This window comes from Notechis scutatus, chromosome 4 (genome assembly GCF_049901735.1).
Source record: "Notechis scutatus isolate UNSWTSFEM ecotype Mainland chromosome 4, rNotScu1.2, whole genome shotgun sequence".
In the NCBI taxonomy this organism is placed as follows: Eukaryota; Metazoa; Chordata; class Lepidosauria; order Squamata; family Elapidae; genus Notechis; species Notechis scutatus.
The window spans coordinates 6076202-6094945 of record NC_142012.1 but is presented as its reverse complement, the minus strand read 5'-3'; the positions used below and the strand labels follow the sequence as shown (position 1 = coordinate 6094945).

The following is an 18744-nucleotide window of genomic DNA, read 5'->3' as shown; positions in this document are numbered from 1 at the left end:
AAACCACTACCCCACCCTCCAATCCTGGTGTTGGAAGAAATATCCTTCTGGGTTCAGTTCCAAGTGGGGGGAAAAGACACTGGAAACATGGAGGCTGTTAGGAAAGATGGTTTAATGGTGGATAATCGCAGGACCACATGGCTTGAAGCTCCAAAGTGAAAAGGTTGAATGAGAAGAGAAGGTCAAGAAGGGCTGAGAGGCTGAGAGTACCTGGGTTTTATAACCTTTGTTGGGATTTGAATTGGAGCTTGTATTCTGATTGGTTGTCAGACTCCCATGGGGTCGTGCGGGGGCAACTCTGTAGGCTGTCCTGAGTTCCAGGCTTGGTTGAGCCATGCTGGATGATGATGCACTGAAAGGGCTTTTGGCAATTGCTATAGTTTTACCTGGAGATCTTTGTTATGTAAAGTATTCTGGCCCAGGCCTTAACAACCCGTTAACAAAGGTGGGGGTGGGGGTGAGCTTCTGCTTCTGAGTTTCTACTCTTTTTAGGGGAAATATTCTGCCTTTTTCATATTTCCTAGGCTATTTCATTTTTCTAGGGTTTTAACTTCCTACACCGGCTTGGCACAATCTCTGCTCATCCAGACAAACACAAACTTTTCCAATGGTCCCTATCGGGCCCACTTTTCCACCCCAACCCCACCGTTCCCGCCCAGGCAACCTGCCTATTGTGCGATGTGTCACTTGTCAAACACATCGCCCGGCCAAGGCAAGCGGGGCTGGTGAAAAGCACAGCGGGCGGCTGCACTATGCCACTAATTAGGGGCAGCGGCAAAGGGTTCCCATACACACCTGCAGAGTCACGTGGGAGTACAGAGGGGCAGAGAGGGAGGGGGTCGCGGCCCCGACCGACCGACCGAGGGATGAACCGGACAGGGAGGGTTTTTGCAAAAAGCAAAAGGCTTTTGCAGGCAGGGTTTGAGGCCGCGTTTTTCAAACTTGGCAACTCGAAGGGATGAAGACTTCAGCTCCCTGAATTCCCCAGCTAGCATGCTTTAAGTTGTGTGGACTTCAACTCCCAGGATTCCCCAGTTAGCATGTTTTGAGAGGTGTGGACTTCAACCCCCATAATTCCCCAGCCAGCATGCTTTAAGATGGGTGGACTTCAATCCCCAGAATTCCTCAGCCAACATGTTTTGAAACTTCAACTCCCAGAATTCCCCAGCCAGCATGGCTTAGGTTGTGTGGACTTCAATCCCCAGAATTCCCCAGCCAGCATGTTTTGAGACTTCAACTCCCAGAATTCCCCAGCCAGCATGGCTTAGGTTGTGTGGACTTCAACTCCCAGAATTCCCAGCCAGCATGTTTTGAGACTTCAACTCCCAGAATTCCCCAGCCAGCATGGCTTAGGTTGTGTGGACTTCAACCCCCATAATTCCCCAGCCAGCATGCTTTGATGGGTGGACTTCAACTCCCAGAATTCCCCAGCCAGCATGGCTTACGTTGTGTGGACTCCAACTCCCAGAATTGCTCAGCCAAATGTTTTGAGACTTCAACTCCCAGAATTCCCCAGCCAGCATGGCTTAGGTTGTGTGGACTTCAACCCCCAGAATTCCCCAGCCAGCATGCTTTAAGATGGGTGGACTTCAACTCCCAGAATTCCTAAACCAACATGGCTTAGGTTGTGTGGACTTCAACTCCCAGAATCCCCTAGCTGGCATGCTTTGAGATGCTTTGAGCAACCAAAAGGTGGGGGGGGAAAAAAACACCAACCCAGCCTTCCTTCCTCCCAATCCGAGACTCCACTCTTTGTTGTTGTGTCAGTTAATAACAAAACCCAGTGAGACTTTGCTGTCACTCAAGCCAGCTGGTTCTTGCTTGAGCTGCTGGATCCCGGCTGCGGGACCCATTCAAGGTCACGGGGAATCTCTGGTAAGGGATCAGGTGGTGAGGAAGCTTAAGGAAACTGGGAGGGCATTTTAGCAAGGAGGTCGTGTAATTTAGTGCAGAGATCTCCAACCTGAGCAACTTTAAGACTTGTGGACCCAGAATTCCCGCTTTTTTCTAGCTTACCAAGAAGTAGGTTGTGGTCTACTTTGTCAACCTGTCTTGCCACAGTTGGGAATCGAATCCCTGCCGTTGTTAAGCAACACAATTGTTCAACGAATCCTGCTTCCCCCTTGGCTTGGCTTCGTCAGAAAGTCAGAACACTGCTATCCTGTCTCCCCTGGTCCTTCTCTTCATTAGACCAGCCAGGCCCAGTTCCTGTAACCGTTCTTCATATGTTTTAGTCTCCAGGGCCCATGCTTCTCAGCGACCAGAGATAATAATAAGACCCATAATCCAACAACCTCTGGAAAAATCGCCTTTGCTGCTGGGACATCTGCCCATGTGCAAATACCACGCAGATTTGAACCCATCTCTTCTCTCACTCAAGCAAACAAACTTTCTTTCAACTAGAAACAGTGCCTAAAAAAATGAGAGCATTCACTACCATTGCATTGTCCCCTTTCACACACCCCGCCCCAAAAAATACACTCACTCAGCCTGGGATGGGTGTTGTAGTTGCGTGTCACAGCTTGAAAATGTGCCTTGACCCCATCTGGAGCTCCTGGCAAACCCCGGATTCCGACATCCACCTTGGTAGCCATGGTCCTTAAAATAATAATAATAACGCTGGTTTGCAGGAAAGCAAGCCAAGCGTCCGGCAGTTTGCAGGGTTTTATACCATATCCAGAGGCTGCTAGGAACAGCTCTCACCTGCCCTGGGGTGTGTTGCTTTTGCACACAGCAAAAAATCTGTTTGCTGTAAACTTGGAGGCAGCTGCAAAGCCGGTCGGCAGGTTAGAAAGTTCCTGCCTCACCTGTGCTGTGCAGGTTTGTCCCAACAATGCTGCGATTTTCTCTTGGCTATGAACTCACGTCGGCCTTGGCTTCCTGCCCTTATTTTCCTGCTGTGCAAACGCGTTTCGGAAATTGGGGGGAGGGTGTTTCTTTTTGCCTGGTTTTGCAAAAAAAACCTTGACCAAGGAGATTCTTTGAGGAAGGCATGAAAGCAATCAGAGATGAACCCCTATTAACTTCTTCAAACCTTGGTTGCTTCCAGATAGGTGGGCTTCAACTCCCAGAATTCCCCTGCCACCCACACTCCCAATTCTGGGAGTTGAACTTCAGTCCACCTATCTTGAAAGTGGCAAAAGGCCTTGACCAAGGAGATTGAAACCAGGTTTAGAGGTGATACCTTGTTTCCCCTGAAAATAAGACCCTGTCTTATTTTTTATTTTTTTTTGCCACCAAAAATGACACCAGGTCTTATTTTCGGGTGGCGTCATCCATTGACTAACCTCACTTGCGCGCGTCACCCCTGGCCCCCTTTTTGCTGTCAGAGGCCTTGAGGAACTTCTTCTGCAGCTGGCAAGGCTTTCCTGAAGGCATCTGCAACCAATAACAGAGCTCTGGATCGATCCAGAACTTTGTTATCAGTTACTGAGGCCTTCAGGAAAGCTTTGCCAGCCTTGGCGGCTGCAGAAGAAATGGATCAGCAAGGCAGGTGTTGAGGGGTGCGAGGCCTGGCTGCAACTGTCCAAAGATAAGTAGTAGGGCAGATCAACTCCCCCGTCCCCACCCTAGCTTAATTTTTACCCATGTATTCTGGAGTGGATGGGATCTTAATTAGGGATTATTTGGGGGGTAGGGCTTATATTGGGTGCATGTGTAAAAATCAAGCTAGGGCTTACTTTCGGGGTATGTTGTAATGACAAGGCAGTTGAGTTGTTTGATCATGATCAACTGAATCATGATGAATTTTATTGGAGTCTAGTCTTGCATTTATACACATTTTTAATTATCCTCCAACATTGGTTAACTTTGGTCACTGCTTAACTTTCGTTACTGTTTAGCATAATAGGAATGAACACAATTAATTATCTCTAGTTAAAGTCTAACATATGTTTACTTCCTCTCTCTAATCTTCCTTCAGATTAGTGACTTTGTTTGCCTGAGTTGTATTTGCTTGGAAACATTCTTTATCTGAGGTTTGCCATCCGAGATAGGAACATTCCTGCAATTACAACTCTACAGGGGTAGGTTGTATTTTGGGGAAAACAGGGTAGTTTTGTGCTATTAAATCCGAAGGTTGTCAGGGGGATTCTGGTAGTTGAAGTCCAGCCATCTTAAAGTGGCATACAAATCCTTGACAAAGGAGACTCTTTGAGAAAGGCACTAAAGCCATCGAAGGTGAACGCCTTCTCCTGTTAAAACTCCTAATAACTTACTTTTTGCAAAGTTGGCAGATTTAAGATAGGTGTACTTCAACTCCCAGAATTCCCCTGGGAATTCCCCTGGCAGTGGGGTTCTGGGAGTTGAAGTCCAGCCATCTTAAAGGGGCTCAAATCCTCAACCAAGGAGATTCTTTGAAAAGAACATTAAAACCAGGTTGAGAAGTTTTAAAAGGACATTACAAGCAGGTTTCGTTTTGTGCCATTAAATCCAATAGCTGTCAGGGGAATTCTGGGAGCTGAAGTCCAGCCATCTGAAAGTTGCCATGTTTGAGAAGTTTGGATGGAGGGGAGGGTTGCACTTAATTTTTCTGGTGGTGGGGTGGGAGAGAAAGAAAACAGTTATAAATGGACATGGCTGCATCCTCCTGTCTCTTTTTCCTGAAGTTTGCGTCTTTTTGTTAAGAGAGATGTGCTAAGGTAAATGCTCTTTTTAAACCCATGTTTTGGCAGTGCCTAAATTTTAGGAGAAAGTAATGGATTGCATAAATATGATTGTCCAATCAAAGCTCAAATTCCCAGAGGATCATATTGTCTTGAACGAGAGGTGGTACCTAATTATGGCCACATATCGAAGCTTCAGAACTGGAAAAATAAATCTTACACTCAGTGGATTGAAAATCTGATGGCCCTCCCCAACCATGAGTGGATTGTGTGTGCAGGTAGTCCTCAAGTTATGGCCACAATTGAGCCACAAGTTGCTGTTGCTAAGCGGGATGGTTGTTAAGTGAGTTTTGCCCCATTTAACAGACAACAGATAATCAGAGTTGGAAGGGATCTTGTAGTCATCTAGTCCAACCCCCCTGCCCAAGCAGGAGACCCTACACCATTTCTGACAAATGGCAGTCCAATCTCTTCTTGAAAGTCTCAAGTGATGAAGCTCCCACAACTTCTGAAGGCAACTTCCGTTCCATGGGTTGATTGTTCTCACTGTCAGAAAGTTTCTTCTTATTTCCAGGTTAAATCTCTCCTTGATCAGTTTCCATCCATTATTCCTTGTCTGGCCTTCAGGTGCTTTGGGAAATAGCTTGATCCCCTCCTCCTCTTTGTGGCAGCCCCTCAAATATTGGAAGGCTGCTCTCCTGTCTCCCCTGGTCCTTCTCTTCACTAGACTAGCCAGGCCCAATTCCTGTAGCCGTTCCTCATATGTTTTGGTCTCAGTCCCCTAATCATCCTGGTTGCTCTTCTCTGCACTTTTTCTAGAGCCTCAACATCTTTTTTATAGTGTGGTGACCAAAACTGGATGCAGTACTCTAGGTGTGGCCTTACTAAGGCTTTATAGAATGGTATTAGGACCTCACTTGATCTTGATTGTATCTCTCTCTTAATGCAACTTAGGGTTGCATTGGCTTTTTGGGCTGCTGCTGCACACTGCTGGCTCGTATTTAGCTGGTTGTCCACTAAGACTCCAAGATCCCTCTCACAGTTACTGCTATTGAGCCTGGTTTCACCCAATCTGTATGTGTCCTTTTGGTTTTTCTTGCCTAAGTGTAGGACTTTACTTTTCTCTACATTGAATTTCATTTTGTTAGATACGGCCCAGTGTTCTAGTCCAGGGGTCGCCAACCTTTTGGACTCAGGGACCACCAAACTCATAATTTTAGATCCCAGGGACCACTAACTCGTTCTGTGGGCATGGCCTAATTTGTGGGTGTGGCTTGGTGGTCATGTGACTGGCTGGGCATGGCTTGTATGTAAATATAAATATTTATATAAATATTGAATTTTTAGTTTAAAAAAAGAGCAACTTTTACCCAAAATCAGGCAAAGCAAGCATGGAGATTGAGTTGCTCACAGAATCACAGATTCATTCAGAAATCAATCTATCTGCCATTGGCTAGCTCAGTCTGTCACATAAAATTTGCTTGCAAGCAAACTCACAAAATTAACTCACAACACACCATGCATGTAAATATTGAATTTTTATTTTAAAAAGAGCAACTTTTACCCAAAATCAGGCAAAGCAGGCAGGCAGATTGAGTTGCTCACAGAATCACAGATTCATTCAGAAATCTTTCTATCTTCCATTGGCTAGCTCAGTCTGTCCCATAAAATTTGCTTGCAAGCAAACTCACAAAATTAACTCACAACACACCATGTACGTAAATATTGAATTTTTTATTTTAAAAAAGAGCAACTTTTATCCAAAATCATGCAAAACAGGCAGATTGAGTTGCTCACAGAATCATTCAGTGATCTATCTATCTGCCATTGGCTAGCTCAGTCTCTCAAATTTGCTTGCCTTGAGTCTGCACTGAATTTGCTTGCAAGCAAAACTTCAGTCCTAAGGAGGTTCGGCTGTGCTTAGCTAGAAAGCAAGAGATCCAACCATTTCCTGCTTCCTAGCTAATCTAAATCTCCCAGCACAGCAGATGATGGTTGGAAAAAGAAAAAATAGCAACTTAGCAGACAAGTTTGCCGGGTAAGGAGTGAGTGGGTGGAAAGGGTTCCCGCAGGCCATGTGGGCTGAGCGGCCTTGTGTTTCTGCGCAGCCTGGATTAATTGCTTTGGGGGGTGGGGTACTCTGGGGGTGAGATTTTTCTGCAGCCCACCAAAATTTTCTCATGGCCCACCAGTGGGCTGCGGCCCACCGGTTGGCGACCACTGTTCTAGTCTGTCAAGATCCATCTGGATCTTGAGCCTATCTTCTTGGGTGTTAGCTATTCCTGCCAGCTTAGTATCATCTGCAAATTTGGTAAGTTCCCCTTCTATTCCCTCATCTAAGTCGTTAATGAAGATATTGAAGAGTACTGGGCCTAAGACGGAACCTTGTGGCACCCCACTGCTTACCTCCCTCCATGTAGACTTAGACCCATGAAGGACTACTCATTGAGTACGGTTTGCCAGCCAGTTGCAAGTCCATCTAGTGGTGGTGCTATCTATCTCATTTTTTTTTCTAGCTTCACAAGAAGTACCGTAGGTTGGGGTCTACTTTGTCAACCTGTCTTGCCACAGTTGGGAAATGAATCCGTGCTGTTGTTAAGCAACACAATTGTTGTCGGCTTTGCTTCATCAGGAAGTCATAAAAAGCGACCCTTCCCCTTCCAGGACACTGTGAGCGTCATAAATATGAGCCCGGTTGGCAAATGTCAGAATTTTGATCATGGAAAAAAACAGCCATAAGTCACTTTTTTCAGCGCTGTCGTCACTAAATGAACTTGTTGTAAGTTGAGGACTATCCAAATGGAGGTAGACTTTGTACAGGTGGTTCTCGACTTATGAACGCTAACTTAGTGGCCATTTGAAGGTGGACCCCTCCCCAAAAAGGACTTGCAAAAAGGCTTCTTCATTGTCCAGTGACGGTCACCTTACCGGGATTTAGGGCAGGGGTCTCCAATCTTGGCCACTTTAAAGACCTGTGGACTTCAACTCCCAGAATTCCTCAGAGCCAGCCATGTGGAGAGGAGGAAGGGGGAGGGGAAGGAGGGAAAGGACTGTGGGGTCCTTGATGCTCTCTGAGCATTGTTGTTTTGTGGCAGACGTTTCGTGACCCAACTAAGTAACATCATCAGTGCTAGAAGGGAGAAAGAGGAGGAGGAGAAGAAGTGGGGGAAAGGACTGTGGGGTCTTTGGTGCTCTCTGAGCATTGTTGTTTTGTTGCAGACGTTTCATGACCCAACTAAGTAACACCATCAGTGCTAGAAGGGGGTAGGAGGAGGGGGAGGGGGGAGGGACATGATGGCTGGGGAATTCTGGGAGTTGAAGTCCACAGGTCTTAAAGTAGGCAAGATTGGAGACCTCTGATTTAGGACATTTTTAGCAAAAAAAAAAAAAAAAAGCAAAACAGCATTTACTTCTCGGTTTTGGCAGAAATGCTCCATAATGAATAATGGATTCACTTAACAATTCATTTAACAACTATCACCCCCCCCCAAAACAGGTCACAAAACCTGGTTGGCCCCCATGATGATCTGTTTTAGGATGGTCTTGATTTATGACCATAATCGCAGACTCAATACAGCTATATGGCAAGGATTCAGCTGTAAGGAGAAATACAACGAAATCAGGGACTCGTTTATAGAGTTAAAATAGGTTAAAAATGATCATCGTGAAAATAAATCTGAAATATATACATCTTGAATATCAGCATTAGACAGGCGTATATGGAATTCTAACCGTTTATTGCTGAAATGATGCATCATAATAAGTTTCTTTTGTTGTCCTGTCTTTACACATTTTTGTTCAGCCCCCCCTTTTGAGTCTTTTCCCCCTTTTCTCTTGTGGATCACAATCACAATTTTTTTGTGTGGGTTTGTTTTTTTTGGTTATGGATTAAAAAGAAATAACAATCATTAAATAAGTTTGGTTCTTTCTTTGCTTTAGAAGTAAGATTATGCTTTCTCCACAGCAGATCGTTTTCTCCCTCAAGTGCGTAGGAAAAATGGATCACCAGGTTTTAAGCCATTGTTGTTTGGAGGAGGACAAAGGATTTGTGTGTGTGTGTAAGGGCTTCCTACCATCACCACCACCTCCTCCCCAGCTTGTGCCAAAGTCCTCCCCCACTCTACCCCCACCCACCCACCCCCAGTCACAGAAGGGAGCCGGGTTTGCCAGTAGCGTTGAAACAGGTAACAGATACTCAAGAGTGGGGAAGGGACCTTATAGGTCAGGGGTCTCCAACCTTGGCCACTTTAAGACTTGTGGACTTCAACTCCCAGAATTCCTCAGACAACATCTCCAGGAATTCTGGGAGTTGAAGTCCACAAGTCTTAAAGTGGCCAAGGTTGGAGACCCTGTTTATAGGTCATCTAGTCCAGGGGTCTCCAACCTCGGCCACTTTTTAACACTGTGGACTTCAACTCCCAGAGTTCTTCAGTCTGAAGAACTCTGGGAGTTGAAGTCCACCAGTCTTAAAAGATTGCCAAGGTTGGAGACCTGCCCCCAGCCCCGATTTCTAATCCAAAAAACGGGAGACCCTACACCTATTTCTGACAAATGGCAGTCCAGTCTCTTCTTGGAGGTCTCAAGTTTTTTTAATGGTGCTGTGAAAGGGTCGCCCATCCGTGCACGCGCTCGCAACCCACCCACCCACCCACTCCCACGCACGCACACATGGGGTGAGGGTGAGGGTGAGGTGGGGGTTTCTGACATTTGGTAGACGGTGCCGGGGCTTCCACTCGCAAGCTGGACGGCCCCACTCGGGGTTTGGGGGGTGGGAACGGAGGGGCGACCAGCCGGAAGGCTGCAGGGATCCTTTTCATGGGTGGGTGGGTGGAAGGTTCAGCGCATCCTCCTGGCCGCGATCCTGAGGAAGTCTTCCGAGTTCTGACGGGCTTTTTCTCCCCTCCACCAGCCCACCGCCCGCTTTTATTTAAGGGCTGGGGGCTTTGGGGCCGCGCCGCGGACTGTCTTTCCTCTCGAGGCGCGTGTAGGGCTCGAAGGCGGACGGCCCCAGCCCGTAGCCGGCCGGGAGTTTGTGCAGGCTCCCCGCGAGGGGGCTGCCGAAGCAGAGGGGGCCGGTGGAAAGGCGGGAGGAAGGGCCGAAGCGGCCAGCGAGGCGACCTGCAGGCTGAAGCCGCCCGTGGCCGGAGGGCTCTCCGCCCGGCCCAAGCCCGGGGAAGGGCTCCCGTGGCCGGGAGTAGCACCGACGGGGTGAGAAGTGGGGGCGGGGAGCAGCGTTGGGGGCGCTGGCACCGAGAGGAGCCTGCCCTGCTCCAGCAGTCTCAAGAGGTTGCAGGTGGCCAAAGCCTCGGAGGTGGAAGAGCCGCCGCCGCCGCCGCCGCCGCGTTTCTCCGACTCTCGGCTCTGGTCCTTCTTCTGCTTGGTGCGCCGGTTCTGGAACCACACCTTGACCTGCGGGAAGTGGGGGGGAGAGGAGGAGGAAGAAGGGTCAGCGCCCAGGTGGGTGGGACCCCGCCTCACCTGAGGAGGAAACTCTGCCGCTCAGGTGGTGCTTCTCCCCAGATCTGACGCATGGCCCGTTCCCCCCTCCCGTTCTGGGTTGCTCCACCTATAGGTAGGAGGGTCTTCAAGGAACGGCCTCGTAGGGGGCAGGTGGGGTGGGGTGGGGGCGGCTGGAAACAAATTATAATACCACCCCTGAGAAAGTTAATGCCAGAGTTTCTCGACCTTGGGCAGCTTGAAGGGGCGTGGACTTCAATTCCCAGGATTCCCCGGTGGGGGGCGGGAAGAGTGGAGAGAAGGTGGAAGGAAGAGAGGGAGGTGGGAAGGAAGGAAGGGATGAAAAGAAGGAAGGAAGGAGAGGGAGGAATGCAGGAGGTGGGGGAACAGGGAAGGGAAAAGAAGAAGGAAGGAAGGAGAGGAGGAATGCAGAGGTGGGGAGGGAAGGGGAAGGAAAAAGGAAGGAAGGAAGGAGAGGGAGGAATGCAGGAGGTGGGGAGGGAACATGAGGGAGGAGAAGGAAGGAAAGGAAGGAAGGAGAGGGAGGAATACAGGAGGTGGGGAGGGAACATGAGGGAAGGGAGGAAAAGGAAGGAAGGAAGGAAGGGAGGGAGGGAGGAATGCAGGAGGTGGGGAGGGAGAGGAAGGAAGGGGAGGAGGAGAGGAGGGAGGGAGGGAGAAGGAGGGCAGGAGCTGCAGGAGCTGGGGAACAGGAAGGAAGGGAGGAGAGAAGAGGGAGGGGGAATGCAGGAGCTGAGGAGGGAACATGAAGGAAGGGAGGAAAGAAGGAGGGAGGAAAGAAGGAAGGAAGGGAGGGAGGAGGAAAGGAAGGAAGGAAGGAGAGGGAGGAATGCAGGAGCTGAGGAGGGAGGGAGGGAGGGAGAGAAGAGAAGGAGGGAGGAGTGCAGGAGCTGGGGAGGGAACATGAGGGAAAGGAGGAAAGAAGGAAGGAAGGGAGAGGGAGGCAAGAAGGCTGTTTTCTAGGGAGATTATCTTGGCAGAGGTAACAAGAGGTCCTGCTTAGGTAAAAGGGGTTGAAACCTTTGAAAGTCCAGAATGAGATAGTTTTTGGAGGAGGAGGAGGAGAGATAATAATACTCCTATTAATAATAGTGGTCGTAGCCCCAGCAGCCTCCCTTCCTCTGGCCAGTCTGAATGAAAAGAGCAAGTGGCTCTTTTCGGTGGCCCTGATTTGTCCGTTCTGGTCTACCTGGTGGGGCTGACAGTCCAAGGGATACAATCTTCCCTGGTTTGGGATTTATTTATCGGGCTAAAAATAGGTCCTGGATGACACCAATCCACAGGGGCTCAGAGAGGCCTGGAGGGGATTGTGAGCCCTTCCCGGAAGGGGAGGGGGAGAGAGATTGCATGACCCAGTCAGCAGGGCTCTGTGTGTGTGTGTGTGTGTGTTTGACAGTTTCTCTGAAAATGCAGCAGGCTGCTCAACTCTGCCCAATTCGTGGAGGTGGGGGGGGCATCTTTGGAGCCACCCCCTTTTGACAGAGTTGCATCAATCTGGAAATAGCCCTTGCCGGACAGATCCCGTGTCCTGTCCACCAAGAACACCAGATGGGGAGGGAGGGATGGAGAGAGGTCCAGGGTGCTGGTGGATGCAATGGGAATGTCCCACAAGGACCCTCCTGAGAAAGGGAGGAGGAGGAGGGAGGAATGGGCCAAAATCTCCAATTGAAAGCAGGAAAGTGGTCTTGGGTTCCAGAATGCAAAGGATTAACCTAGGGTTGACCATGAACATGTCCTCTTTCTTCCTCCCTCTTTCTTTCTTTCTTCTTTCTTTCTTTTCTTCCTTCCTGTGTTTCTTCCTTACTTCCTTTTCTCCCTTCTTTCCTTCCTCCCACTTTTATCCTTCCTTCCTTCTTTCCTTCTTTCCTTCTTTCCTTCTTTCCTTCCTTCTTTCTTTCTTCCTTCCTTCCTTCCTTCCTTCCTTCCTTCCTTCCTTCCTTCCTTCCTTCCTTCCTTCCTCCTTCCTTTCCTTTCCTTTCCTTTCCTTTCCTTTCCTTTTTTCCTTTCCTTTCCTTCCTTCCTTACTTTCCTCCAGTTCCCAGCAAGCTGCTTCCTTGTAACACTTCCTACTCCTCCCTTTCTGTCTCTCATGGTAACTGGTGCCAAACATTGCCCAGTTTCTTGAATTTTTGTTAACTGGGCTGGTTGGCCTGCTTCCCTCCACTGCCTCCTGTTCCCGCTGACCCACTCCCTTCTAGGTCACTTCTCTCCTTGATGAGTTTCCATCCGTTGCCTCTTGTCCTGCCTTCTGGGGCTTTGGAGAATAGGTTTCACCCCCTCTTCGCTGTGGCAGCCCCTCAAATATTGGAAGACTTGCTATCACCTCCCTCCTGATACTTCTTTTCATTCAATTAGCTCTACTGACAGCTATACACCGTATGTTTTAGCCTGCAGTCCAGTACAAGAACACCTGTGTGCTTCCACAGAGAGATGCTTTACCTGTGGTTTTGTCCAGTGGTGGGATTCAAATGTTCTTTACTACTGGTTTTATGGGCGTAGCTTGGTGGGAGCGCTGTGGCTTGGTGGGCGTGGTGTGGTTTGGTGGCATGGCTTGGTGGGTGTGGTGTGGCTTCATGGGTGTGGCATGGCTTGGTGGGCGTGGTGTGGCTTCATGGGTGTGGTGTGGCTTGGTGGGCGTGGTGTGGCTTCATGGGTGTGGTGTAGCTTGTTGGCCGTAGCTTGGTGGGCATGGTGTGGCTTCATGGGTGTGGTGTGCTTGGTGGGCATGGTGTGGCTTCATGGGTGTGGTGTGGCTTGGTGGGCGTGGTGTGGCTTCATGGGTGTGGTGTAGCTTGTTGGCCGTAGCTTGGTGGGCGTGGTGTGGCTTCATGGGTGTGGTGTGGCTTGGTGGGCATGGTGTGGCTTCATGGGTGTGGTGTGGCTTGGTGGGCGTGGTGTGGCTTCATGGGTGTGGTGAGCTTGTTGGCCGTAGCCTGGTGGGCATGGTGTGGCTTCATGGGTGTGGTGTGGCTTGGTGGGCGTGGTGTGGCTTCATGGGCGTGGTGGGCTTGGTGGGCGTGGTGTGGCTTCATGGGCGTGGTGTGGCTTGGTGGGCGTGGTGTGGCTTCATGGGTGTGGTGTGGCTTGGTGGGCGTGGTGTGGCTTCATGGGTGTGGTGTGGCTTGGTGGGCGTGGTGTGGCTTCATGGGTGTGGTGTGGCTTGGTGGGCGTGGTGTGGCTTCATGGGTGTGGTGTGGCTTGGTGGGCGTGGTGTGGCTTCATGGGTGTGGTGTGGCTTGGTGGGCGTGGTGTGGCTTCATGGGTGTGGTGTGGCTTGGTGGGCGTGGTGTGGCTTCATGGGTGTGGTGTGGCTTGGTGGGCATGTGGCCTGGGCGCGTGGTGGCTTGATGGGCTTGGTGGGCGTGGCGTGGCTTGGTGGGCGCGTGGCTTGGGTAGGGCGTGGCTTGGTGGGCATGGTGTGGCTTAGTGGACGTGGCTTAGTGGGCGTGGCAGGGGAAGGTTACTGCAAAATCCCCCTTCCCTCCCCAGTCCCCACCCCAGTAACCTGCTTTCCAGCTCCGTTCTCCTGTGTAGGGCAACCAAAGAAGACCCAGCCGATCAGCTGGGACTCAATGGGAGGCAGAGAAGAGATGGGGTTGGCTGGTTCTCCAAACTACTCAAAATTTCTGCTACCGGTTCTCTGGAACCGGTCAGAACTGGCTGAAGGCCACTTCTGGTTTTGTCTCCTTGAGATGCTAAAGCAGAGTCCTGAGCAGCTCAGGTGAGCAAGCCCCCCTCCCTTCAGGAAATGCCCTGCTGAGCCAGTCCTTGGAGGAAGACCTGGGGGCGTGTATGCTGTGGGGGGAGCCGGGCGGGGGAGGGGGAGGATAGAACATGCCCTTTCTGCCTTTGGCTAAGTCTCCCCTGCCCAGCTGGGCTCAGCGAGAACAGGAACCTGCTGGCAGCCGCTTGGATTTGCCAGCCAGGCCTCCCTCTCGGGTCCCGAACCCCTGAACCGGCAGAGTTAATTTTACGGTGCTGGCATCTTCTGCCAAGGTCGCTGCCTGCTCTGGCGGAGAAGATCGGGGAAGTGGGCAGAGAAGTGGGTTTCCCTGGGCCAGGCCGGAAGCATCCAAGAGGAACAAGCGTGTGGAAAGGACAGCCCTGCCTGGCAAATAATAAGCAATAATACAGGCAAGCAGGCCAATTTCAGTCTGAACGTGGCTGTTTATGCGACCGACAATGAGAATACGAATAATATTGGAAGGGACCTTGGAGGTCTTCTAGTCCAGCCCAACTGCTCAAGCAGGAGATGGTATACCATTTCAGACAAATGTCTGTCCGGCCTCTTCTTAAAAGCCTCCGGTGATGGAGCTCCCACAGCTTCTGGTGGCCAGCTGTTCCACTGGTTAAATTGTTCTCACTGTCAGAAAATCATCAGTGCGTTAATCATCAGGGCTGCGTTATGGCAGTGGCACTGATGATGTAACCTAGTTTGGTAATTAAATGTCTGCAAGAGAACGACCAAGCTCAAGAGAGCACCAAGGACTCCATGGTTGACCTCCTCCTCCTCTTCCTCTTCCTCCTCCTCTTCCTCCTCCTCCTCCTCCTCCTCCTCCCCCCTGCAAACACCACTCCCTTAGTAATGATGTTATTTAGTTCGGGGTGAGGGGGGGGAAGCACCTTTGGGACAACCAGGGGGTGTCAAACTCACCCCTAGAGCAGGGATGAGACACATCGTCATGGCTGAGTCACATGATGTATTGGGACTTTCCCGCCCGCCCCTTCAGTAAACCGGGCGTGGTGTGGCCAGCGTGTGGCGTGGCGCATCCGGCCCACAGACCAGGAGTTTGACTGCTTGCTCTCTTCTAGGCCATCAGGTCTTCTTCAGAGCCCAAGAAGAACTGAAGCCACCAGAGGTGCAAGCTATGGAAACCCATGGGAAGTTACAACCGAGTCTTCCCCCCTTTCCCTCCCTCCCTCTTTCTCTCTCTATTCCTCCCTCTCTCTGTGTCCCCCTCCCTCCCTCTCTTTATCTCTCCCTCCCTCTCTACTCCTCCTTCTCTTTCTCTCCGTCTCCGTCTCCCTCTCTGTTCCTTCCCCCTCCCTCTCTCCCTTTCTCTCTGTCCCTCCCTTCTCCCTCCCTCTCTCCTTCCCTCCCTCTCCCTCTCTACCGCCTTCTCTTTCTTTCTCCCCCTCCTCCTCCCCTCCCTATCTCTCCCCCACTCTTTATCTCTCTGTCCCTCTCCCTCCCTCCCCCTCTCCCTTTCTCTTTCCCTCTTTCTCTTCCTCCTTCCCTCCCCTTCTCTCTCCTTCCCTCTCTCCCCTCCTTCTCTTTCTCTCTCTCCCTTACTCTCTTCCCCCTCTCCCTCTTTCCCTTTCTCTCTCTGTCCCTCTCCCTCCCTCCCCTTCCTTTCTCTCTATCCTTCTCTCTCTCTCCTCCTTCTCTCTCTCTCCTGTCTGTCTCTCTCTCCCACTCTGTCCCTCTCTCTTCCTCCCTTCCTCCTCTCCCTCCCTCTCCAGCCCTTCTTCCCTTTCTCTTTCTCCCTCCCTCTCCTTCCTTCCCTCTCCCTGCCTCCTGTCCTCCCCCTCTCCCTCTCTCTGTCCCTCTCCCTTCCCCCTCTCTCTCTTTCCCCTTCTCTCTCTCTCCCTCTCTCTTACCTGGGTTTCTGAAAGGTTGAGCTGCCTGGCTAATTCTGTCCTTTCTCTGCCCACGACATACTGGCATCGCTGGAATTCCAGCTCCAGACGATACAGTTGTTCTGCGGTGAAGGATGTTCGAGTCCTCTTGGGCCGGTCCAGATCCAGGCCTTTGGGAAGGACGATCTCCCGGATAGTCCCTTTCGTATCTGGAGGAACCAATAAGGAGACACGTGTCAGCCTCCCCCCTTCGCAGCTTCCACGGACGTGGGATGAAGCCAAGAGAGAAAGGTTGCGGGGCAGCAGATCCTGAAAATTAGCCTAAAACCAAAACCGGATGTTTTTCTTTTCACAGGGTCACAGGCAATCCTCGAGCCCAAAATTTCTGTCGTTAAGTGAGATTAAGTGAGTGTTTTGCCCCCTTTTACGGCCTTCCTTGCCATTGTTGTTAAGTGAATCACGGCAGTGGTAACCTCGCTGTTAAGTGAATCTGGCTTCCCCATTGACTTTGCTTGTCAGCGGGTCACAAAAAGGGATCACGACCGTCATAAATGTGAATTCGGTTCCCAAGCGGCCAAATTTTGATCACGTGACTGTGAGGGAATTCTGCAACAGTCATTAAGTGTGAAAACTGGTCACAAGTCCCTGTTTTTTCTTTTTTGGAAATTTTTTTGTAATTTTTAACAACAAACATAAACAAACACAAAAACACAAAACATCAAATAAAATCTTCTTTCCATTGTACAGTGTCATGCCCCTGGTGGAGACTGACTCTGAGGGAGAGGAGGAACAGCCGACAGGGAGTGGAAGTGAGGCTCCGGAGGTTGTGGAGGAGGCTGGGGAAGGGCAGAGGCCGGCTGGGCAGTCAGAGGAGGACCCAGGCCCACCACCTATCCATCCTAGGGCATGCAGGGAGGAGAGGATAAGGGAGAGATGTGATCTATGGGGGAGGAGAGGGCTTTGATCCTCTTCATGGGCTGCAGCTGTGACAACTGGATAAGAAGATGGACATGTGTATGGGCCAGTACTGGAAACAAAGCATGGAAATATCTCCAGTTTATGGTTCCTCTCTGAGTTTGGCGTCCTTCCCAGTGTGTGCTCTGTTATCTGTGGACGTCCTCTAGCCCTTATCTTGCCTGGTTTGTGTTGCTTTTTTCCTCCTTCTTGTAACTGTTTGTGTGGGAGTTTTTTGTCTTCCGTCAAGGATATTTGGAATAAAGTGAAGGAATAAAAGGGGCTCCACCTGTTTTCTGTTACTGTGTTTGTTTTTTATCCCACCCTGGGTCATCACGGTACAGTGTGTCGTTTGGTACATATCTTTTGTGCAGAATATTCCCTCTTAATTTTATGTTACATTTCATAATGTACAAAGCTACTGTCCACTTGATACCATATTATTATCAAATCATTATTAGACTGTGATTACAAATTCACATCATCCTTTTCGAGCAAGTCGCAACTTTTACAAAACCTGGTTCATATTGTCATTCAGCAAGTCCCTTTTTTTCTTTTTTTTTTGTGGGGTGGGGGGGAGAAAAAGAAAAGAAAAACAAGCCCCCTTTTCCCCCCCCCCCCAGTGCCATTGTAACTTTGAACGGTCACTAATGAACCATTGTAAGTTGAGGAGTACCTGTATCAGAAAGGAGCTTGAAAAATATATATGGAGCTTTGAGATTTTATATATACTGACCACAGCGAGAATTCTTTACAGACTAAAATGGAAAGATATGTCCATTCCCACAATGGGGAGAATGATGGAAAAAAGGGATGGAATTGGCCAAGATGGAAAAATTAATTATTAGACTTTAGGAGAAACCCTCCCATACAACCACCTCTTACAATACTAGACAACACAGTATCAACAATAGAGACCTTCAAATTTCTAGGTTCTATCATATCACATGACCTAAAATGGACACCTAACATCAAAAACATCATCACAAAAGCACAACAAAGAATGTTCTTTCCGCACCAACTCAGAAAGCTCAAACTGCCCAAGGAGCTGCTGATCCAGTTCTGCAGAGGAATTATTGAGTCTATCATCTGCACATCCATAACTGTCTGGGTTGGTTCTGCAACCCAACAGGACAGACACAGACTTCAGAGAGTAATTAGGACTGCAGAAAAAACAATTGCTACCCACCTGCCTTCAATCAAGGACCTGTATACTGCAGGAGTCAAAAAGAGGGCTGTGAAAATATCTACAGACCCCTCACATCCAGGACATAAACTGCTTCAACTCCTTCTCTCAAAATGACACTATAGAGCACTGCACACCAGAACAACTAGACACAAGAACAGTTTTTTCCCGAAAGCCATCACTCTGCTAAACAAATAATTCCCTCAACACTGTTCAACTATTACAAAGTCTGCACTACTATTACTGTTAATCTTCTCATCACTCCTTATCACCCATCGCCTCCCACTTGTGACTGTATGACTGTAACTTTGTTGCCTTACTATCTATATTGGCTGTTTCCTAGTATGATTTGATTGCTTATTGTACCTATGACTATTATTAAGTGTTGCACCTTATAAGTCTTGACTCTTGATGAACATATCTTTTCTTTTATATGTACTGAGAGTATTTACACCAAGACAAATTCCTTGTGTGTCCAATCACACTTGGCCAATAAAGAATTCTATTCTATTCTATTCTATTCTATTCTATTCTATTCTATTCTACTCTACTCTACTCTACTCTACTCTACTCTACTCTACTCCACTCCACTCCACTCCACTCCACTCCACTCCACTCCACTCTCCACTCCACTCCACTCCACTCCATTCCAATTCCCATTCCTATTCTTATTTATTCTTATTCTTATTATATTATATTAAATTGACTTTCTTAGTATGATTTGATTGCTTATTGTACCCTATGGCTATTATTAAGTGTTGTACCTGATGATTCTTGACTCTTGATGAATGTGTCTTTTATGTACACTGAGAGCATTTGCACGAAGACAAATTCCTTGTGTGTCCAATCACATATGGTCAATAATGAATTCTATTCTATTCTATTCTATTCTATTCTATTCTATTCTATTCTATTCTATTCTATTCTACTCTACTCTACTCT

General features: G+C 49.1%; 2 protein-coding genes across 2 annotated transcripts in view; both read right to left on the bottom strand.

Moving 5' to 3' along the window:
• Positions 1 to 2648, bottom strand: part of ATP6V1B1 (ATPase H+ transporting V1 subunit B1) — a 39343-nt gene extending 36695 nt beyond the window's left edge. The window contains exon 1 of the mRNA XM_087965721.1: positions 2486 to 2648. Within this exon, the coding sequence (XP_087821847.1) occupies positions 2486 to 2594 (109 nt within the window). The 5' untranslated portion in view covers positions 2595 to 2648. The remainder of the gene's footprint in view (positions 1 to 2485) is intronic.
• A 6847-nt stretch (positions 2649 to 9495) lies between these two features.
• VAX2 (ventral anterior homeobox 2) overlaps positions 9496 to 18744 on the bottom strand; it is a 39320-nt gene continuing 30071 nt past the window's right edge. Inside the window, 3 exon segments of the mRNA XM_087965731.1 lie at positions 9496 to 9690; positions 9693 to 10013; positions 15684 to 15871. Of these exon segments, the coding sequence (XP_087821857.1) occupies positions 9532 to 9690; positions 9693 to 10013; positions 15684 to 15871 (668 nt within the window). The 3' untranslated portion in view covers positions 9496 to 9531.